Here is a 23,399-nt window from a genome sequence, read left to right on the forward strand (position 1 = left end):
GCCTTAATTGGTGTCAACTTATCTTTATTTTAAAACACTTTAAGATACATGATTTTAATGGTTTTCTGTGTAGTCGGAACCACTGTTTACTTTTCATTTTGCTAAATAAAACATTGCTTTTCATTTCATAGCTGAGAGATGGTGCAGATGATTTCTTTTGCATTTTACAAACTTAATCATTGATGGTAAAGACCTTGGCAATTATAGTAAATGCTTTGTGAAAGATCATTTTAGAATAAGAATACAGTGATTAGATAAAATGTTTTGGATTAACTGCAAAAAAGATGGATATGCATCACTAAAAATAAAGCAATTAAACGAGACATTCATTGCATTTCATGCAGATCTTTCTGTAAATTATTGCAGCTCAAACTGACATTTATTGCAGAGAATGAACGAGTAAAATAATATGGCTATACGGGCTGTAAAATCTTTTGTTACATGATATCAACATATTTTTCAGGGTTATCGAGTTTTCCTCACACCACCTGTCACCCACACAAACACAAAAAAAATCACTTATGGATTGAGCCAGCACGGCCCCCGGCTCTGACTGAGCCCATGGCTTTTGACGAGATGACCTTAGACAGGCGAGACACTCGCAACTGACGCCTGCACACACCCAACCAGGCTGCCGGCAGCCAGCAGCAAGCATGTCCCTACGCACACAATATTCCAGATATCACAGCCGTAAAATGTGACATCAGATGAAGCGAATTTTAATGACAGCCATCGTTAACAGCTTCTGATGAGTTATGCATGGATGAGTACCCCCCCGTCCTTGTTTTAAGGTAATTATCATTTACAAAACCTTTATAGTTTAAGTATATAAACTTGGTTTGATGGCACATTAATATCGTCTGATGTGGGGTTTTTTTTTCATGTTTCGATCTAAAAGCAATCCCATTCTTAGTGCCATTAATCTTTTTGTCACAAAATGAACGCTGCAGTTTGTTTCCTTTGTTAGGCAGTGTGAATGATACCTTCAAAGTCCTCCCTTGCTATTTTCTCACTCTTTACACAAATATGCCAGGAGCAAAGCTGTTAGCATTCACGTCTTGCAAAGGCAGGGCTCTTCTCTTTCCCTCAATAGGAAAAAAAAAGGAAAGACAATAAGATACTCCTTTGCTTTGTTACAGTCAAGCTTTTATATCATGGGATTATGAGGGGTTGGATATGCATGGGAATGTACTTCAACAGGGTTGAATTTGAAAGTGGTTACAGGGTGGGGGGGTCAAGCAGATTTTCAGCTTATGTCCCCTTTTATGCAAGACAGATGTACAAACTGGCCAGTAAAACAGCACAGAATGACATTACATAAGCCTTGTTTCACTTTGACTGCTCATTCATAAATAGACCTGTTGGCGACAGCTTTAAAGGCTTGTAAGGCACGATGTTTTAATCCCCAGGCAAACAGTGACCAACCAGTGATAATCCCAGTATGAAATACGGGGGGGGGCTCAGGTGACACTCACCAACCCATTCAGATATATAGCTGCTATGAGTTCGATCACTTCATGTCACCTGCGTGCTCCTGCACACTAGCACAAAAATCACAATTTTAAACAGCACAAAGCTAAAAAAAAAAAAAAAAAGAAAGCCAAGACCATCAGTCAGTGTGTCATGCCTTTCAATGACATGAATATTCAGATACCTCAGAGGCAAATAAGGAAAAATCTAGTTGTGCGTGTTTATGACTAAAAACATACAACTCGTTTTGTAACTCAAGTGTTATCTTTTCTTTTATTTGACTTTAGCTTGCAGGGGCAACCATGGTTCAGGGGGTTGGGAAGCTCATCTTGTAACCGGAAGGTTGCCGGCTCGATCCCCTATTCTGTCTGTCTCGGTTGTTGTGTCTTTGTACAAGACACTTCACCTACTGCCTACTGGTGTTGGCCAGAGGGGCCGATGGCACGATATGGCAGCCTCGCTGCTGTCAGTCTGCCCTAGGGCATCTTTGGCTACAACTGTAGCTTGCCTCCACCAGTGTGTGAATGAATAGTGGAACTGTAAAGCACTTTGAGCGTCTCGAAAAGCGCTATATAAATGCAATCCATTATTATTATTAAACTTAGTGAAAATATTTCAAAATGTGTGTTTGGTTTAAGGAAACATTTTATAAGGAATTTAAGGAAATCATTTCTTGGACCAGGCAAAATTGATTATAAATCCATTTCCAAAATAACATTGTATGAGTATCAAAACCAGGTCTACTTGTACCGACGTGTATTAGTTTATGTCATCACAACAGTACTGGGTGGCACTGTGGCTACATCTTTTATTTCTGGATGTGTGACCTTGTCCCCTGCCATTTCAGCATTATCCCTTTAGTAAACAACAGGAAGCACAATGGACATGGTGTGGCGCATGCTGACCATCAGCACTTCACAAAGCCTCAGAGAAAAGCAGGCGCTGGGGGATTCTGCGGATGGTGCTAGAATAACTGTTCCTAAAAGGGAAGACCCACACTGTGTGTATGTGTGTCTGCATGCAAAAGAGCATTAGGTAGTTTGCTTTGATTAGTTATCTGCGTGTGATCCGGTTTGGGGGCTATTGAGGACAATGGGCCTGCCAGGTCTGTATTTTGACTGTAAAGAAGTGGTGTTAGTGTAATGAAAGCTCCCTCTACATCAACTTCCAAATAGCAGATAGACTCATGGATAGTCAGCAGTTAAATGATGAGGCTTTGATGGTGAAATCAGGGTAAACAAAGTTGGGTAAATCCTGCTGAAATGCTCTTTGGCAACAGACAAACTGCTCACTGCTTAAAAGTATATAAATTATATATATGTATGTATATGTATACTTACTTATACTCCCTATCTTCCAAGTAAACGACTGTGTGCATCTTAAAAATAGTGCATGTTAAGCAAGGTGAGGTGAGGAAATCACTGATGTGGCCTACTCAAGATAGTCTTGGTTGGTAACCTTCGGCAGTGTCACCAGCGTTTCACCCCTTAACCTGTACGCCTCACCTGAAGATGAGGAATAGTACCTCTTCACTTGCACATCAGCCATTTTGGTTTTAAGATGATTTCATGAAGAAAACAGGACAGTTTCTTGGGAATTGTTTCCTTCCTTTTGTGACCTAATAACTTTGAGTGGGTAGGTTGGGGTGGTATTTATTAGCTTTGACTTTATGGATGTCCATTTGGCCATTTCTTTGAGCTTCCTTCTTCCAGTGCTTTGGAATAGGCAGTCAAGATGTGGTTCAGAGTGCATGGGCCTGCACTGCTTGCAGAATGGATAAGGCCCTAGGTTGGCAAGAGGTCAGCCACAGCACAAAGGATTGAGGTCAAATTGGCCATGCCAGTGGTTCATCCCTGTGCAACTACTGCCCCTGGACGGAAACTGCTCCCTCTCAGATTCTCCGCACCACAACAAGCCTCCTGATTTCTTTCCTATAAAAAATTTACACGCACACACACAACAATAATATCTCATAGTAGGGGTGCAACGATACACAAAATTCGCGGTTCGGTTTGATACTTTGGTGTCACGGTTCGATATTTTTTCAATACAAAAAAATGTTCATGCTTTTTTAATTTGTAATTTATTAAAATTATAAATAATGAATAATAAAATGTTGCTGAAACAACAAAGGGATAAAATAATAAATCTATCTGACTGAGAAATCACTCATCTTTGGAAAAGAGAGTTTATTACAGAGAAATGGCTCTTTCCAAAATAAAAGCTATACTAGACGCTTCTTCTGGGGTATAATCTCAGCAGCATATTAAACATATCAGGTCCCCATAAGGAGAATCATGTGCTAACGGCTGTCTAAATGACTCGGGTAAAGTTTGTAGCATGCGTGCTTGTTGTTTTTGTCTGCTTCCACTTGTCTTTGCACTAGGATGATGTCGGCGTAAATGTGCAGTCATATTCGTTGTGTTCCCACTAGTGCTGTCAGCGTTAATCTGAAATGACGTTAACGCCACAACACAGCAAATCTCCGTTAACGAGCTACCGCGGATCACCCCGTGCCTGGGGCTGGACGGCGTCAACACGTTAACAAGCAAACTGCGCTAACGCAGTAGTTTCCACCCATGTAATTGAGCATTGCCTGGCACATCCGACATACTGTTTTACTTTTGTCCATGACGCGCTTACCTTCAGGGTCATACTTCACATGAAGACCAAAATAGTTCCAAAGGCCACATCTGAATGAGGGTGGGGGAGGTTCAATTTGCCATGTTGCAACGAGCTTAGCTTCTGTCTTGCTAGCTTGCGCTGCGCTCAGTGGATCTGTGCTCGACAGTGCAGCCTAGGTGGAGTAGTTGAACGCAGATCCACTGAGCTCTCAACACAGACAGCATCGTCAGAAGAAAAGTTGATAAAATAAATTAAAAATTTTGTATTGTTCGATACATATGCGTACCGAATTGAAAGCACTGTATCGAACGGTTCAATATCGATACGAGTATCGTTGCACCCCTATCTCATAGGTATTTCATCAAATCCGTACCAGTTTGAATTTTTGTGCTTTTCTTCATTAAAACCTGCAATTGCATTGCATAGCTTCCCATTTGTGATGGGATGGGATTACCAAGTACCGAGTACTGCTTCACCTTACAGTCCAAGCAAAGAGAACTACAGTGAAGCATAGATAAGTAAAGTAAATAATTCTAGGTTCTGTAAAAAGATATGAGAGCCTGCATGAATAGCACCTCATCATCAAAGCTGATTAGTAAGGCAGTGCTACCAGTTATTTTTCTTCCACTCACAGTCGAGGCCTTGCCCCAAAGAACAGGCAGTTCATTGTCATAGATCGGCTAGAGAAAGAGAGAAATAGAGAACATGAGCCGAGCAGTCAGCCAATAAGGTTATGAAAGTGACAGATACAGCACTAGGAGTAAGTTGGTGTTTTTAACACGAGCCCTTTACTCAGAAGACTAATAGGTAAGTGTCTCTTTCATGGTGTATCATTACATCTCTGGCTTATTTCCAATACCGTAACTTTCCTCTGGCGTTAGTGTAGAATAGTCTGTAGGATTTATCTATCTGAAGGAGCTGATGGAGACCAAAGCTGAGCTACAAGGATAATGATCATTGATCTTTTTCTTTAAGATGGTATCATTTACCTCAGAGACAGAAGAGCTTCTATTGTTTGTCACTGTTTGGTCTAAAAATGTGGGTTCACAGGCTATTTATGTTTTAGTAGCTAAAAGGTTACAAAAAAAGGTTGTTAAAGTCTAACAGTATCACTGGATTATGTTTCCTATATTATAAATTAAAAAGATACTATTCCCTGATAGACTGACACCAGCACTTGCTTTTCATCAATGAATGCAGCATCAGTTGTGAAACTACTGCGAACCACTGAGGTAAAGTTCTATCCTCAGGCACTGGTAGCACAAAAGCAGTTGTTTGGTATCAGCCTGCACTGTTTTTGTATTTAGTTACAGGAAGCTGTCTCTGTCTTCCTTTGTCTTTTCTGGAGCTTGGAGTAATATATTTCAGCTGCTGGTATTATTTCAGTATCGTTTTATTATACGTTCATTGATGTTTCTAAAGGATTTCACTCATATAATTATTGTATCTCTGGGTACCCACTTTGAAATGACAATATAAACTCTGCTTTCACTGACTGAAAGAAACGCAGAAATCAAAGAAAATGTATTGGATGTCAATTCTGATTACATGGTGAACTGCGGCTTTTACTCTACAAACTGAACGTATGTTATTGTGATGTCAGCTATGTAAAAAGAGTGAACTATCTGAGTGCTGAGCTACAGTACAGATCAGAGAGCATCCAGTCTAGTCCAGTCTAGCTGAAAGCAGTCTGACTCAGTCTATTGTTCACAAATATCTCTGTCACTATGATTTGATGCGACTACAGATGATTGTGTTTTCCGTCCTTCCCTCTAATTCCCTTCCCGCTTCCCTTTTCTGCCTCACTCATCTCTCTAGTCAGGCTGTCATCTCTCAGTGTCTCTCAGTGTGACTGAGGGCTGCGTAGTGACCAACTTAGCAAGTTGCTTCAGGGTTTACGAACTAAGAAGACTGTTGGGTTTCTGTCAGCTGCCCTCACATCATGAAATGTTGACTCTGGTTATGATGACTTCTTTTGTCAAGGGTAATTTGAGTGAAAGTAACCAGGAGTTCAGTATCAACCAGCAAGTCCTCCAACTGTATGTAGCAAGTATTCATATAGGTCATTTGTTGCTACTTCCGTTGGGGTAGAGGAGTGACACCAAACCCTCAACCTGGAAACTGAACTTTGAATGAATGAATGAATGAATTTGAGATCATTTGTAGGTTATACTTTCTCCCATTTTTACTTTGATTTGTTTTTAGTAGATTTACATATAATAATTGCTTAGTTAAACACTTATTTACCTTCGGATACCATCCCATCCATCCATCCATCCATCCATTCTCTTCCACTTATCCTTGTCTGTCGCGGAGATAACACATGGAGACAGACAACCATTCGCACTCACATTCACACCTATGGGGAATTTAGAATTACCATTACTATTATAAATTATATTTACAACACCAATGCATATTTACTCTTACATCACTACACCTGGAGGATCTTCTTCTTCTCCTTTATGAGTTGCCACAGTGGTTCCATCACACTTCTTCTGTCACACTAAGCCTCTGCATGTCCTTCTTCACTACATTCATAAATCCTTTCTGTGGTCTTCCTCTTTTCCTTCTGCCCAGCAGCTCCATATGCAACATCCTTTGTCATTTGTCCTAACAGTTAAAATAACAATCCACATAAAATACTTATAGTGTGGTTTTTCAGTGGGAGAATGTCACTAATCAATACAAATGGGTAAACTTGAAGGAGTGAACTTGATATCATATAATATACCTCATAAGTTAGCTTAGCCACTTTTTGATCCTCACAAGTCCAGAATCATCTTTTTTTTGTTTTTTGTTCTCTGAATCAGGTGTGTTCTCACTACTGGAAACATTCCCTTTAGTTTTGGTTAGAGGCACCACATGACACGCCCTGGCTCGCTCTCAATTCTATGCTAAATATGCTAAATAATACGCTAACTCTCAAAGCTGGGTAGTTTACCATAGCACAGAGATAAGAAGCTGTGTGCTCACAATGAGAGCGCTTTCAGTCCTCTTGACTCTGGCAAGAAGGCAAGCAAAAAGCTGTCAAAATCAAACTATTTTCAGGTTGCTAACCCTCAGTGTTTTGTGTACATGGATACAAGGATCTGTGTTTTGTTTTATGATATACACTGAACACTCTTTTCATTCACTCTGAAGAAAAACCAGGAGCACCTGCTTTAAATGCTTAAAATATCGAGTATTCTACAGTAAAACTAAACTGATCTGATGAGATAGTGAAACTATATCTTGCTCGTGGGCTTGGTTTAAGAAAGAATTGGAGAACACAGTGACGGTCAGGCTGAAAGAAAAGAGGAAAGGATAGAGTGATCAAGAAGGAAAAGGCAGAGCCTTAGGGTGACTTTTTTGACCTGTGGACTTCGACCTTTGAGTCAGTAAGAAGAGAAAAAAGAAGGATGAGAGATGATTTGCCTACTAGCTAGTCATCCCACTCATCCTCCATTGAGTCCTCTTTGTTTTCATCATCTTTGGCTTTTTTGTTTGGAGCCTCTGAAAAAATGAGGAACGAGAAACAATTTTTTCCCATCTAGCTTCGGGAAGAATGTCCAGCTCTCTACATGTATGTGTGTAATTACACTTTTATAAGCGTCTTTGTGTGGATGAGTCTCCTGCCAGAGGAATATCTTCCGCCACGCTGCACAGTACAGCCTCGTGGCTTTAATTATGACAAATTCAATCAACAGGAGTCATAAACACATTCGGTGTTGACTGTGCAACAAATAGGTTTGAAGGACTGTCTGTCCTTGTCATGCAAAGATTGAGAGTTTAGTTTTATTGTACATGATCACGCTTTCTGTATTTACAATGTCTAAGCACTGTGCCAGTTAGACCCAAGTGAGTTCTAGCAGTAGAAATATGCAGATGCTGACATTTGTACATGCAGCTAATTTTATGCATGTGTGTGTTTGTGTCTATGCTTCACTATGTCATCTGTGTTGTCTACCTTTTTTTTTTTTTACCCTGCAGGCACTCTTCACTCTGGAGATGTGACTTAGGTCAGATATAAAAGCTGATTTTTCTACACATGTAAAAATCAGTTGTAAAGCTTGTAACACTCATTTATGAACTAACATGCTCTTTTGTCATCTTATATATGTGGAGGAGTTAAAGTGTAATAATCTTAGAGCCAACGCAAACTGGGCTTTCCCATGAAAAAGTACTGTTTTAAATATTCTAATCAAATGCACAAACTGATTAACTGATGTTTCATTTGTTTTTAGTTAATATCAAGTGAGAAAACTGAGAATTTATTTGAAGGCAGCTGATATTTAATTATACACTACATGTATACTACAGAGCTTCGTTTGCTGATTTAGCTGCGTTGTGTTGTTAGCTTAATTAAGCTAAAGGTACTTTTGTTAAATACATTTTTACCAATTTAGCAAGCAACTGAATCTTGTTTCCTCACATTTCTCAAATGGTTACATGGTTTAAGGGTCATTGTTTAAGGCTATTTTTTGTTCTATGCTGAAGAATTCTCTTTCAATTCTTCAGCATAGAAAACAGTAGCTTAGCATAATCCGTAGCCTAGCTTAATGACAGATCTAAAGAGCGTGCTATTGAATGCCTAGTGAATTAAATCTGCTATGCTTAAAATATTTCTTAAAATTTGTCTTTCCATATTAAAGGAGAGGAATAGGATGGTAAAATGGATGATTTAGCGTATTTCAGTCTTCACTCATGCTATAGGTATCTTAATTTCAAACCCACGTTGAACATTCTCTTCATTCTCGGTGATTGATCGATTGATTGATAATACTTTATTCATCCCGAGAGAAATTGGGTTAAGGCTGCCAGCCGTGCCAGCGCCATCCTTTCTCTTTTTTAATCATTACCTTTTAGACCAAACTACTTCTTAAAAGCTTCAATCACTTTTGAATGAACTCAGGCTCAATGTGTCCCTGTGGGAAAATGCTCCAAGGTCCAGCACAGCTCAGCATGGCTAGTGACACTGTGTGGGAGGCCATTACTGTTATAGCTGCATGGACTATGATCGTAATTAATCTGTGGATAGCCCATTACATTTGCATGATCATATTGCCTCTCTCCTCAATGAGTTTCAAAGGTTTTGTTGAGTGCTTCTTTCTCCCTGGTGTCTCTCCTCTTGACTAATTTGTGAGAGGAATATCCAATAGGACGTGTCAGCGTAATTAGCTGTGTCCTGAGGTTGCATTAGCTCACACTCTCTGCCCTGTCACAATAGTGCACAACACTTGTGTCAGAGTCATTACCATACTTTTTCATATCATCAGACATGCTTCCTGTCCCGCAGAGTAGAGATAGCCTGAAGTAATGAGCCTGAAAATTTCACCTTCAAATGCCTCTGAGGACCTTAACCCCCTTCTGTCAAAATAATATACTGATGTGTTTGTGCGCACTGCTCATAGAGTAGTGTGTATACAGAGATGCAAGTGCTGGTTAAGAATAATCAAAATGTCAGGATGCACGGAGACATGGATCCCTTATTACATATAACTCGTGTTCTTCTCATTTTAATCTGGTTAAGAATTAGCCATATAAGTGACTCTGGAATTCCATGTACTTGTCTTTGTGATTACAACTGTTTTATCACATGAAACCTTTTGGGGGAAATCTTATGAACCCAATGGTGATATTTGTTTGCCAGGAGTCAAAACATTATTGTGTGGGGCATAAGAAGGTTTTAAAAGTTCTGCAAAGCTTTCTCACACCATGACTACAAACCTGTTAAATCCGGAACTCAATTAAATAGAACCTTTATGCTCCAGCTCCATATAGCCGTATCTATTCTGGACTACCTCGCAATTCCCCACATGAAACTCAAAGTAAAGCAGGAAGGAATTTTCCATGAAGGAAAAACAGGATGATGATTTCAGTTCATGCACACTGCATAGGACATGAAGGGGAAAAACAAACATGCATAATGTCCAGCTCCCCATGGCCCAGTTTAGAGCAGCCCATTAATGCCAACACAATTCTGTGTGTTTGTGACGGCTTATCAATCTGCATCTATTTGTTTAGAACTACGCAACAGAAGCCGAGGCTCATGTTTCATGTGTAACTTGATATATATGACACACTGGCAACGATGGTGCTTCTAATGTGATATGTATTTGCATGCATGTGCCAATCCGTGTGAGGCTATATCTGCAGCAGAGCTGCGATCGTTCCAGCTCAGTGCACTCACATGCCATATGTTTACAGGCACACACGTGGTAGGGGGGACATCTCAGCAGTGCACATGCTATGTTTGAGTGGCTATTTTGTCTGGAGGTCAATAAGATGTGAATGCAGCTAGCGCCAAATAAGTCAACACAAACTGCCCAAGCATATTAGTCTGTGTCTGCTTTTTGGAATATAACACCCAGATGATTAATTCTGACAGCACCTACACTCGGAAGCTCATTGTGCCGGGCCAGTCTATCTCGCTGGCATTTTCATCAGAAGAGAAAGTAAACAAAATGAAGAAGGACAGATGCATGCACACTGCTAAAGTTGTTTAAGTTGCAAGGATGGGAATCCGGTTTGTTTGGACTTCTCCTGCCAGTGTCTTTACATTGAACGAATGATAGCCTATGCATGACTATGAGCCACTTGCCAAGCATGACTGTAGATACCCAACTTTGGAAATAACCTTGCAGAAAAACTAAAGTAAACTTTCCATTGTAGTACAGAGTAAATATTCAGCTCTATTTACCTGTAGTTCATTTGAATGGATGGACTCATGCTCACATTATTTAACCATATTTGTATACATGTGAGGATAGTGCGTGTGCACTTGTTTTTTGATTCTGAAATCTTTTTTGCCATTAAAATTGCTGAGACAAATCTCAGTAAGTTTTTCTTAGTATTTTTTATTCCTCTGTGTAGTGCAGGTTCAGACTTCTTCACGCTGTCTACAACCTTCACCTCTGTTGGACCTAGGGGAAAAGGTTTGCACCGTGCCACTGACACACCTGAGCATGGACAGGAATAGGAAGTGGGTGCCAGGCTTCGGAGCTGTGCTGCTGACACTCCTAAGTCACATGACTTCAGCACTTGAAGTGCCTCTTGATCGTAAGCGTTGCCCTTTACATGCTCTGTGATTGTAAGACTTGATGTTACGCTTGTATAATTCTTTTCAAACTAATGGAATTTCAGCAAAATCCTTTCATATTGTGGGATAAAGTGAAGATATTTTACCTCATGAAAATGTAGCAATAATCTATTTCTATCCTATCTATTCTATTTCAACTTTGCATGTTTCAGCATGGTGTTTTGCAATGAGATTTTAAGGATTTCTGTTTATCTTGATATCACACAATCTGTTTGAACCGTTGAACGTCTTCATCTACTTTTCTAGCATTTATTGCACCTGCCTTTCTAAACACCCTCCCCTCAAAAAGTGTGCAGGCTCAGTCAAATGCTTAAAAGTACCTGAATCTATTTCACCTGAACCTGTTGTTTAGTCCTTGCAAAAACTAACACCTTTCCTCAATATTCTATTACTGTGGTGTGGCATGTCACGGTGGACAAAAAGCTAAAGTACTGGAAGGATGTAAGTTTCCCCAAACACTGGTGTGGTTTCTGGTGTGGAGTTTTTTAATATCTTTGGCGAATGATGTGCATGCACTTATTTCAACACTGTAAAAAGTGGTGCTTTGTAGATGTGATGGTAAGCTGCATAGAGTGTTTCATCTATAAATGTCTTGATTGTCGCTGCTTGTTGCATGCTGCTTTTACGTCCTCTGTTTGAACACATTCAGCATTATTCAGCACATTCGGGTTTTGTTGTGCTGTGTATCTAAACTACGCTTCTTTTCGTGTTTCTTCAGTGCCACAGCCCCCTACTATAATATTACAGTCCCCAAAGGATTACATCTTTGATCCACGCGAGAACATTGTCATCCACTGTGAAGCCAAGGGGAAGCCTCATCCCAGGTGAAGAGAATCCCTGCAATGCCTAATGAAGGATTTAGTGTCAAATTAGTAATTCAAATTGGCCTGACACATGAATAAATGTGCCATAACATCTTCTTCTGCTCCATGTGTTTCCTTCATGGCTCTATACTTCTTGATTCTAGCTTCTCCTGGACAAGAAATGGGACTCACTTTGATGTGGAGAAAGACTCCAAAGTTTTAATGAAGCCCGGTTCAGGAACTCTGGTCATTGATATCAGCAGCGAAAGGGCTGAAGCTTATGAGGGAACTTACCAATGCATAGCTAACAATGAGCATGGCACTGCCGTATCTGACAGCATTGTCATCAGGCAGTCCAGTAAGTCTTCTCTTTGTATTTAAATGCATACGCTCTAAAAGCTTGGGCTTTAAAAGTGACGACTAGTTGAGTACAAATAAATATTATCCACTCTACATTAACCTTTTGGTGTTGATGTTTGTGACTCACAGGGTCCCCCTTATGGTCAAAGGAGAGAAATGAGGCCATCATGGTGCAGAAGGGGGTCTCCCTTGTGCTGCAATGTCGACCCCCTGCTGGGCTGCCCCCTCCTGTCATCTTCTGGATGGATAATAGTGAGTCGTGTGTACATATTTGCAGACATATAAGGTGCAATGACTAAAGAATTTCACCTTCACAAACAAAAGATTGGGTCAATCCTTTCTGACCCATCTCATTTCTGAATGTAGTTGATAAAACAATCTCGTGAGCTAATGGAAGCTTTTTGCATTGTTAAGTTGCTTGTTTCTCACCCTCCCAGACTTTCAGAAGCTACCACTGGATAAACGAGTGTCCCAGGCCCTGAATGGAGACTTGTACTTTTCCAATGTTCTCCCAGAAGACACCAGGAGTGACTACATTTGTTACGCTCGCTTTCCTCATACACAAACCATCCAGCAGAAACAGCCGATTTCAGTCACTGTCCTGGACAGTAAGTCAAAACTGGTTTAAATAAGCAGTGGATTTCTCCTTAAAGAAGCCAAAAACTCATTTACTTAAATTAAAAAAGGACCTTTTTTTGAGTTTTCTCACAATATTTTCTACTGAGCCAAGCTTAAGTCAGCTCAGCATAGATTTCCTTATATGGTCATCTCACATGAAAAGGAGTTCTGTTTGTGGAAGCCAGATTAGGGGCATCCAATCAGAAAAACGTAGGCTTTTTAAGAGGAAGGAACTAAAACGACTTGTTTCAAATAGAAGAGGAACTGAAGGGTTTTTAAAACCGTGCAAAGCATCTCAAATGGAATCCTAAACTATGAAGCTACGCAGCTAGAAATAACTATGGAGCTAAAAAGGTCTGGTCTAAGCTTGCACAAGTCATTTCCAGCATTTCACATTTGAAAACTTTCAGTTTTTATTGTAAACTGAATATTAGTATTTTCTCTTTTGTCAGACACCCTTTTACTTTACAACTTTGTTTCCTTACTTCACTCTTGCAAAACTGTCGTAGATAAATGTTAGTTTCTGTTTGTCTCCCCTGAGCTCTGTAAGGGCTTTGATTTTATAATGTCCTTATCTCAGTCTCACTAATAATAATTGTGTAATTATTTTTATTTTATTTTATTTATTTGTTGTTGTTGTTTTTTTCAATTATGGCTTTGGGTGACACACATACTTTGCTTTACATAAAATGCATTTCCTAGTTTTGCATGCTTATGATTCTCTGTTATATTACAGTGGAAACAATGAATGAGACTCTGGCTGCTTTATACAATATCACTGATTTCTATAGTGGTGAGTGCTGGTTTATACCCATTCAGCCCCCTTCACTGTAAACCCGGCCCTGTTTTTACTGCCCTGCATAACCATATCTGACTTACACACTCACTCACCTTTAACTTGGCCTCAATCCCCTCCTCTGTAAGTAACACTTGCCCTTCCTCAGGTTTCTCCTACTTCATTCAAATTAAACATTAATCAATACAAGCAAGATACAAAGTGTGATACAAGGTAAAATGGAACTCTATCAATTAATTGTTACTGACAGTTTGTGGCCTTTAAGTAATTATCTATAGTCACAAATTAAAGAACATTATTATGTTAACATTATTTTTACGTAACATTGTTCGTCTCCACCTTGTGAAACTTGATATGGATAATTTGCCATTTTCTGACCTTTCCTGCAAATTCTGGTCCTTTGGTATTTGAACCCTGTATCAAAACATGCTGGCACTGTTCTCTTGACCAAGGCTGGAGTCAGTCCAGCTGTGCATTTATATGCATGGGTTGTTTACTTAAACAAATGCTCAGGTCTTTCAAAGACATCCCCTTTGCTCTGGTATTGTCTTTATGCTGTAAGTAAAGACTTTCTTTTACATTCTACTGAACCATCTCTCCACAATTTGTTTTTCATCAACACTACATTTGCCTCTTCCTTTGCCCTTTGAAAATGTAAATCATCCCTGAGGTTTCTGCTCTGTTTTATAGGAAGAGCAGTGTTAAAGTATAATGTTTTGGTCTGTTACTAATATGGTCTTGTGCTCTGACCTGTTCAGGCAGCCCAGAGGGCGAGCGGCGTCCTGGTTTTATGCTGCCTCTCGGCACCACCAGCACCAAGATGGTCCTGAGAGGGCAGACTCTGGAGCTAGAATGCATCGCTGAGGGCTTGTAAGTTGGCATATGCAGTAACTACTCCAAGGGTTTATGTTTACTCAAATTAGTGCCGCAGTGTCTGAAAGAGAAGAAAAACTAACTGACTGGAAGAGTTGTTTGCTGTAATCTCTTTTCTTCTGTGATAGGCCGACTCCAGATATCTCGTGGCAGAAAGAAGGAGGAGAGCTACCAAGCAACAGAGTGTCCTACCAGAACTTCAAGAAAACACTGAAGATTTCTGATGTGAATGAAAATGATGCTGGCAACTACCGCTGCGTAGCCACAAATAACTTGGGCACTGTACACCATACCATCAAGGTCACTGTCAAAGGTAGGCAGATCAGCTCAGTCATGTTACTGATGCCCTTAAATTTGTTTTACAGTATTACCATATTTTATTCTGAACCCCAATTTTTATTCATAAATGCATTCTAATGCAAGCAGATAAATACACATTTGAATCTTCCATTTATAGAAACAACCAGTGTCTTCTCTCCTATATTACGTTGAAAGCTAAAGAAAGATTTATAGTGATAGCTCGTCAAGAATTTCACTGAGCATCTTCAGTCTTGTTCATTATCCCCAGCGGCTCCTTTCTGGGTCAGCATTCCCAGGAACCTGATCCTCGCCCCTAATGAAACTGGCGTGTTGACTTGTCGAGTCAATGGAGAACCCAAACCAAGGATAGACTGGTTTGTCAATGGAATTCCCATAGAGAGTAAGAAAAATTAGATCACTTCTAATTTAAAGCAGACACAATAGTAAACTTGATTAGCTGGGGACTGAATTCTCAGTTCCAGCTCATTTTCAATTAAAGATGATGATGTAGAGATCATCTTGCCCTGTGCTAGACACTCCTGTGGACCCCAGCCGCAAGGTGGAAGACGACACTGTGATTCTCAGCAACGTGCAGTCAGGGTCCAGCTCTGTCTACCAGTGTAATGCTTCCAATGAATTCGGCTACCTCCTGGCGAATGCTTTTGTCAGTGTTCTTGGTGAGTTAAAACATCTTTATTTCATATTAGAACTGCCCCATACAAATCTTTAGTTAGAAACGATTTGGAAAATGGCCATATTAATGAGTTCTACCAAGCATCTTCTCTTTTTTTCCTTTAAAGCTGAACCACCAAGGGTCCTCACTCCACCTAACCAAGTGTACCAGGTCATCACCAACAGCCCTGCATTACTACACTGTGCTTCCTTTGGCTCGCCTATTCCAACCATCACATGGTAACTGTCAGCTCATTTGAAATATTATTAGATTTCAAAGCTAAGATGCACTGTACTGTACTTGAGCCGCCTTGGTTGCCATTTCTATGCAGGTTCAAAGACAGTCAGATCAGCATTAAGAATACTGACCCATATGTAATCCATGAGAATGGTACTCTGGAAATAAATGTAGCCCAGCCGCTAAATAGTGGAAAGTACACCTGCATTGCCACAAACAACCTTGGGATCAAGGAGAACCATGTCTTTCTGGAAGTTAAAGGTCAGTATAGTCTAATCACAACTCAGACAGTGACATTGGTGGTTCAAATCGTCTTTGTCAGTGGGCATCAGGTTATCAGCGGTGACATAATGGTTATCCATTTTGCAGAGCCCACTCGTATCCTGAAGCAGCCAGAGTACAAGGTGGTGCAGAGAGGAATGAGCGCTGTCTTTGAGTGTAAAGTCAAGCATGACCCTTCCCTAATTCCCACCATGACCTGGCTCAAAGACAGAGGAGAGTTGCCTGATGATGAGAGGTACGCCCAACCATTGAGACTGCACTTATTCTGTTGACTCTGTAGAAATACCTGATGTTGTTTCTTGTTAATACTTTCAGGTTCGAGGTGGACACTGATAGTCTGACCATCAGAGACGTGACTGATGATGATAAGGGGACTTATACTTGCATCATGAACACCACCCTCGATCAGGACTCAGCCAGTGCCATGCTGACTGTTGTCGGTACGTTCTCACCTTAACGTATCAACGTAGTTATCATTTATCTCTAACACAGACCCAGAGTCTTTTTTGCTTTCCTGCTTCTATTGTTTGATTCCCCCCCCCCCCCCCCCCCCCCCCCTTTTGGTTCCTTAATTGCACTGAAACTTTAGTGTTTACTCCTCAAGCTTTAGTTACATTCCTAAAATAACATTACCACTGAGATCTTTCTGCTGTTTCTTAAGTGTCTGTCCCTAACTTCTAACCCTCTTCTTGCACTTTGCTCCTGCTTTTCGCTGTCAGAGGCGACTCCTACTCCTGCAATTGTCTACGGTAAACAATGTCCACATTGTCGCAATTTGTAGCTTCCATTAGCTTAACTCATTGTGTGTGTCCTTTGGCTACTTCCTTCCATGGTGTACATTACTTTTAAACTACTTAAATCTTGGCAGTCTGCTGTCTCAAATCAAACACACAAGTACTTAAAGTTGCCTTTGCAGTGTTTCACCTGCTGCTGTCATGCTAGCTACTGCATTTTATGTACTTTTGCAAAGTGTAGTGCGTTTAAAAATATGGAAGACATCATTTTAACACACACGAACACTAAATTCTGATGACACATCGTATGTAATGTGAGGTTTTACCTGCAACACCTGAACAAATCTGGTGCTGTTAGCTAACTAGCAGTGGTATCATCATCAGTGCTGTCAGGTTGGTCACAGTCAACTGCTAAAACTGTACAAAATTATACAAAATAATACTATTTTCAAGTTAATTAAGTAATTAAACCGTAACAATCATAGCCTAATGGGTGGGCCAGTCTGGACAAAACTTTGCAAAAACTTTTGTCACACATACAGGGCTGCTTAACATCTATTTGGTTTGTTTTTTTGTTTTTTAAAGATTTATTAAAAATCCCAGTTCTTGATTTTTTTTATTATTTTTTTGGTATTCAGCATATGTTGCCCGTGTACAGAACCACCCATAGGGCAGGCTTTTGCTAGTAAGTTTTGATGAGCTGGTGTTGATGATATGAAGCTAGTCCTGGTGATGAAGATCACACAGGTTTTGGTCAAGATCATTAATTAAAAGTTGTTTTTTATTTAATATATGAATGGAAATGCCCTCTTTTTCTTATGATATTACACAGTTTCATTTGGTCTAGTAGTTAGTTTTTAAATATATGTTTAATATTTTTTCAGTTTGTAACTTCCAACAAAGTTAGCAAAAAAAAAGTTCAAACTGATGTTTATACTTCTTTGGCAAATTAAAGGGGGACAAGCATGGTTTTTTTACCGGCTTGGACTCACTTGTATGCAGTGTAGCACATTACAGGCTGTAGTGTTCACAACAGCATATGACATACATCACAGAGCTTATATGCAACATACATATTTGCATAAATGAGACACATTTTGACATGTTTTACTCGATTATATAAAAATGCATTATTTTAAAAGTGCCTGTCATAAAAAATGCTAAAGTTGCAAAAACTGTCACAAAAAATTGGATATAACAGTCCTAACTTTTGCCAATAATGTGCAGCGTTCGGCTATTTGACTGTGATTGACCCATTAACCTTTTGACCCTCAGGTCTGATTATTTCTGGTCAATTTTGTCTTAACACTTGCCATAAACTTTAAATCCCACCATACTTGCATAGAATGCATGTGAGAGTTTTAAAAGTTTTTTGTCACTGTTAATGATCGGTACATATGCACCCACATTTTCAATATTTGGACCTCTCCTCAGGACTGTGTGAGTGCATACAAGCTGTTGACTGACATTCATGTTTTTTAAATGAGAAAAACACAGTTAATGATGTAATCCGGCTAACAAATGTTAACCTCACTAGCTACCCATCAAAATACCTGCTGTACATTTCATTTACTGCTGTTATGTTTTTAATTGTGGAAAGGTGTTGTATTGGTGCCAAATTGTATATGGAAACAGAAGCAAGGTACTAAATTTCTTATTGCATTCACAGAGAAACCTGACCCTCCGACTGACCTGGAGCTGACAGACCAAACAGAGAGGAGTGTCCAGCTCACCTGGACCCCAGGAGATGAAAACAACAGTCCTATAGAGAGTATGAAATTCTCAGTGTTGGTGCAGTTTGCTCAGACTGTACTATCGGCAGACATGATTTAACCTACAGTAATTATGACCTGTACAAATGAAAACAAAGTTTCTGATGTTAAAAACATTCGTGACATCTGAATCTTTTATCTTCTCCAGAATTTCTGATCCAGTATGAGGATCTTCTCCACCAGCCAGGAGTTTGGACAAACCTGACAGAGGTTCCTGGTACTAGCACCACAGCACAGCTGCACCTCTCTCCATACGTGTACTACTCCTTCAGAGCGCTGGCTAAAAATCGTGTCGGCTATAGTGAGCCGAGCCAGTCCTCACGTCAATATAGGACCAACCCTGCAGGTAAAAGTCACTGAAAATAGAAATATGTTAATCATCTTAACACAAAAATAAGTTCAGACTGAACCAGGATTCTTTGGTTTTCTCAGCTCCTGATGAAAACCCGTCAGGTGTTCAGGGAGTAGGAACCGAGCCAGGCAACTTGGTCATCTCCTGGACAGTGAGATGGTTTTAATTATATTTCAGATTGATTTGAGTGTTAGCCTAAATGTATTGTATAGATGGAATATGCAAGTACTAATTAACATTACTCTCTGTGTAGCCACTCACAGGACTCCAGTCCAATGGGCCCGGTCTGGAATATAAAGTGCAGTGGAGACAGAAGGATCTTGAGAAGGAGTGGTCAGCACAGAATGTGGCCAATGTATCCCAGTGGGTTGTGTCTGGAACTCCAACCTATGTGCCCTATGAAATCAAAGTTCAAGCTTTCAACAATTATGGTGTCGGGCCAGAACCTGAAGTGGCGTTTGGATACTCTGGAGAAGACTGTAAGTGAATTCTGTGGAAATACGTTTCTTTTCGGTATTAGATCAGAACTATGGAAGATAGAAAAAGATAAAGCAGACTGGGAAGTTTGAGAATGAGCATGTATTGTTTAAGGTTTCAATAACAGGGGCTGTAACCCTTGTCATTTTGTTTTATAGTATTGCTCAAGTCATAAATAAGACTAGTTATGTGACATACTATAAAAGCTTACTGTGTTTACAATTACAAGACCATGATCCATCACCACAGTGTTTTCGAACTGGTTCAACTTAATATTTCATATTCTCTGTTTTGCAGTGCCTTTGTCTGCTCCAGAGAGTGTGCAGGTTATGGTTCATAACAGCACACTGGCAGAAGTACACTGGGAGCCCATATCACCGCCCTCTGTTAGAGGAAAACTACAGGGATACAAGGTATTGTCTTATGCCACATTTCCCCCTCCTTCACAGAGATGTCAAAGTAGATGTTCCAATCTTATGACATTAATGTCACTTATAAATACAACCAGCACTATAGATACTATGAAAATAGTCCTTCTTGAGTAGTTGGGTCCCAGTTTCCCTTGAGAAGTACCTTAATTTTTTGTGGCATAGATTCAACAAGGTGCTGGAAACATTCGTCTGCTGCCCATTTTTCAGCTGCACAACCAGCTCAAAGTATGCTAAGAACATTTTCCCTACACAACTACACCACCTCTAACAGCCTGAACCTTTTATACAAGCCAAGATGGATTCATGCTTTCATGTTGTTCACACCAAATTTTGACCTCAACATTTCAATGTTTCAGCAGAAAACAAGATTCATCAGGGCAGGCAACATTTTTCCGATCTTCTGTTGTTCAACTTTAGTCAGACCATGTGAATTGTAGCTTCAGGGTTCTGTTTTAGCTGAGAGGACTGGCATCAAGTGTGGTCTTCTGCTGACGTGCTTTCAGAAATGGTCTTCTGCAAACCTTTTTTGTAACAAGTGGTTATTTTTAAGTTCTTGTTGCTCTCCCACCAAAGCAAAACCAAAACAGTCTGGCTATTCTTCTTTGACCTCTAGAATCAACAGGCATTTTTTCCCCGAGAACTGCCGCTTACTGGATATTTTCTTGTTTTCCTTTTATTGCTATATGATTTTTAAAATCATTTTTTTGTATATTCTAAGAAGTAGTTGATCCCAGCAGATTAGCAGCATCTGGCACCAACATCCATTCTGATGCTAGGTTTGAACTTCAGCAGGTCATCTTGACCATGTCTACGTGGCTAACCCTACGAAGGTGCTGGCATGTGATTGGCTGCTTAGATATTTGCATTATCAAGCAGTTGAAAAGGTGTATCTAACAAAGTGACTGGTGAGTGTAGTATAGGAAGTAAAAAAAAAGAAAGAAAAAAGTTACTTTGAGTTTTCTCTGCTTTTTTTTACTGAGCATCACTCTAATTCTCCTGTTTTGTGTTGGGGTACCTGGTTACAACACCACAATGATTCATTTAACTCTTGGTCTGCTTTTCTCCAGGTATACTACAGGCGAAAGCATGGTTTGCATGAGACAGAAGAGGAGACTGATGAGGAAATGCAAGTTTTGACTTTCAGTGGAAACCGAAGTGAGGGACGATTGCCAGGCCTCCAGCCTTACAGTGTCTATAGTCTCTCTATCAGAGTTCTTAATAACAAAGGAGAAGGGCCTTCTAGCCAAAGCAAGACATTTGAGACACCTGAGGGAGGTGTGTATGTCTTTCGGTCCAAAGAAGAATAAAAAAAAACATGTACTGTAATAGGATGCCAAGTTCTGCCAAATTTTAAATGGATGACCACACTTTGAATGTTGCTATACTACAATATCTTAAATGTACACATTAATACAAAATATATATTTTACCTGCTGCTAGTAGCACTGTTTGTACTAGTAAGACAGCCTACCAAATACAAGGGCACACAGAGCCAACATCCAATTAAAGCCTTAACAGTCAGGTTCATGTACTCCTTAGCCATTATTATATGCCCTTCAAATATAAAATATTTGTATTCTACAAATGCTCATGTAGCCAACAGACTCAGACTTAATTCTGGTTTTGTTTTCAGTCCCAGGGCCTCCTTCTTTTCTCAGTGTAATCAACCCTGGTTTGGACTCTCTCACTCTGGAATGGGGCCCACCAATTAACAACAATGGACGTCTCACTGGATACATTCTGAAATACCAACCAGGTAGGATTTGCAGTCCCCTTTAGCTTTAAGTATCGCCACAGTATTATGCAGCATTTGTGCTTTTTCCTTTCAACTCTCATCTTTGCATTTTCCAATTGTTGGCTGTTTCTTGCCCTGTCTGCAGTCAACAATACCAGCGAACTGGGACCAGTCCAGGTCATGACCTTTCTAGCCAACGAGACCACCATTACTCTGAGTAACCTGAACTCCAGCATGCTCTACAAGTTTTACTTAAGCGCAAGGACAAACAAGGGCTCTGGCCCCATCATCACAGAGGAGGCTTTCACAGTCATGCATACAAGTGAGTCCTGTGTCCAAGAACTTGAAGTTTAAGCATTTAACTTAAGGTGAACCAAATAAAAGCTCAATAGGAAGAAAACGTTTTAAAGCAGCCTAACGGTAGCCACAGTGCAGTGACAGATGTCAGGAATTCTGTAAAAATGACAACCCTGAGGAGGTTCTGTCTCTTTCTCTTTCTCTTTTCCTTGAAGCTCGTACTCGGCCCACTGTAGAGGCAGGCAAAGGTAACCCAAGTTTGCCACTGGAAGTATCTGCATGCTAATTCCATTAATAGATATTAGAAATTAAAACAGCCCCAGCATAGATGTCATGTTTATTGTACTTTTCCCTGCATGTTAAGGTAATCCAATAATTGTGAGAAACCATGCTTGTGTCCTGTTCTGTAAGAATAGGTCGTTTTTACACAGTCACACGGTGTGAAATATAGGATTTCTATGTTGTAAAATGATATTTTCTTCCATCTTTTAGCATGTCTCTTCTTTAAATGAGCATGGTTTCAACAGATTCCTTTTGCATGATGGTTTGAATTCCAGCGCTAACATTTATGCTATAAACTGACAGTTTTTATAAACAAAGTAGAAATTTATTTGCTGCAGAGTTGCTCATTTTTCTTTGTTTAGATACAGAGCTGGATCAGGTGCTTCATTTTAGCTTTCAGTCTTAAGAAGCGTTGCCACGTTTTAACTCTCCGTGTCAGTACTGTATGCTCTGTGTTGTGATGCTTATATATTTTGTCTCACTCTTTTCCGTGTTCTTTCAGGCCCCACAGAGCCCCCTCACCCAACTTCCCCCATCACTCAGTCTCTGCATTCCCCGTTTCACAAGGGTACAAGCACTCCCTGTGTCCCTTACTCCCTCCCCCACTATCTCCCCATGAACTCAGTCCTGCAGAAATGATCCATCTTAGTAATTTAGCGACTTTACTCAAATGTGATTTCGTGATGGTAATGAACCAGCTTATCACTGATACAATTTTTGTCATTTTGCCTCTGTACACCACTACAGTGGATTTTAAATCAAACAATGAAGATGCTATTGAAATGCAGTTTTAATTTATGGGATTTAACAAAAGTATTGTAATTACTGTTTAGGAATAACCCCCATTTTCAGAGGCTCAACATTAATTAGATAACATCATTTTAAATAAGACCATTACTTTAATGCTTAATGATGACAATCCTTTGCAGTCAATAACTGCCTGAAGTCTGCAATCAGTGGACGTCACCAAATCCTGTGCTTCCTCCTTTATGATGCTTTGCAGCCCCCTTCACTTGCTGCTTGTATTTGGGTCCTCCTGAAATCAGATTTGTTTTCAGTAACTGATAAACATGCTGTGCTGTGTTGAGATCAGGGGCTGACTTAGTCATCGATTTTCTTTGTCCGCATACTGAGCGCTCCAGTGAAGAGATAGCAAATGCAAGTTCAGCACTTTGGCACCTAAGTCCAGATTTTTCATCAG

The 23,399-nt window shown here is 40.0% G+C and overlaps 1 protein-coding gene across 5 annotated transcripts in view; it reads left to right on the forward strand.

Moving 5' to 3' along the window:
• Nucleotides 1–23,399, forward strand: part of nrcama (neuronal cell adhesion molecule a) — a 63,671-nt gene that overhangs the window by 31,138 nt on the left and 9,134 nt on the right. Inside the window, exons 3-27 of one of the 5 annotated variants that reach the window (XM_087830302.1) lie at nucleotides 10,951–11,136; nucleotides 11,600–11,617; nucleotides 11,895–12,000; nucleotides 12,144–12,337; nucleotides 12,469–12,591; nucleotides 12,777–12,947; nucleotides 14,512–14,623; nucleotides 14,755–14,939; nucleotides 15,195–15,326; nucleotides 15,460–15,603; nucleotides 15,727–15,838; nucleotides 15,931–16,097; nucleotides 16,206–16,353; nucleotides 16,434–16,558; nucleotides 16,838–16,867; nucleotides 18,522–18,623; nucleotides 18,773–18,970; nucleotides 19,057–19,127; nucleotides 19,230–19,455; nucleotides 19,751–19,866; nucleotides 20,952–21,159; nucleotides 21,518–21,640; nucleotides 21,765–21,941; nucleotides 22,132–22,164; nucleotides 22,701–22,766. In XM_087830302.1, coding sequence (XP_087686428.1) covers nucleotides 11,043–11,136; nucleotides 11,600–11,617; nucleotides 11,895–12,000; nucleotides 12,144–12,337; nucleotides 12,469–12,591; nucleotides 12,777–12,947; nucleotides 14,512–14,623; nucleotides 14,755–14,939; nucleotides 15,195–15,326; nucleotides 15,460–15,603; nucleotides 15,727–15,838; nucleotides 15,931–16,097; nucleotides 16,206–16,353; nucleotides 16,434–16,558; nucleotides 16,838–16,867; nucleotides 18,522–18,623; nucleotides 18,773–18,970; nucleotides 19,057–19,127; nucleotides 19,230–19,455; nucleotides 19,751–19,866; nucleotides 20,952–21,159; nucleotides 21,518–21,640; nucleotides 21,765–21,941; nucleotides 22,132–22,164; nucleotides 22,701–22,766 — 3,181 coding nt within the window. In that variant the 5' untranslated portion in view covers nucleotides 10,951–11,042. The remainder of the gene's footprint in view (nucleotides 1–10,950; nucleotides 11,137–11,599; nucleotides 11,618–11,894; nucleotides 12,001–12,143; nucleotides 12,338–12,468; nucleotides 12,592–12,776; nucleotides 12,948–14,511; nucleotides 14,624–14,754; nucleotides 14,940–15,194; nucleotides 15,327–15,459; nucleotides 15,604–15,726; nucleotides 15,839–15,930; nucleotides 16,098–16,205; nucleotides 16,354–16,433; nucleotides 16,559–16,837; nucleotides 16,868–18,521; nucleotides 18,624–18,772; nucleotides 18,971–19,056; nucleotides 19,128–19,229; nucleotides 19,456–19,750; nucleotides 19,867–20,951; nucleotides 21,160–21,517; nucleotides 21,641–21,764; nucleotides 21,942–22,131; nucleotides 22,165–22,700; nucleotides 22,767–23,399) is intronic. The other 4 variants (XM_087830303.1, XM_087830305.1, XM_087830304.1 and 1 more) reach the window with 4 other exon arrangements.

The sequence above is a fragment of the Neolamprologus brichardi genome, chromosome 17, assembly GCF_056152115.1.
Source record: "Neolamprologus brichardi isolate AB-2024 chromosome 17, ASM5615211v1, whole genome shotgun sequence".
Lineage (NCBI taxonomy): Eukaryota > Metazoa > Chordata > Actinopteri > Cichliformes > Cichlidae > Neolamprologus > Neolamprologus brichardi.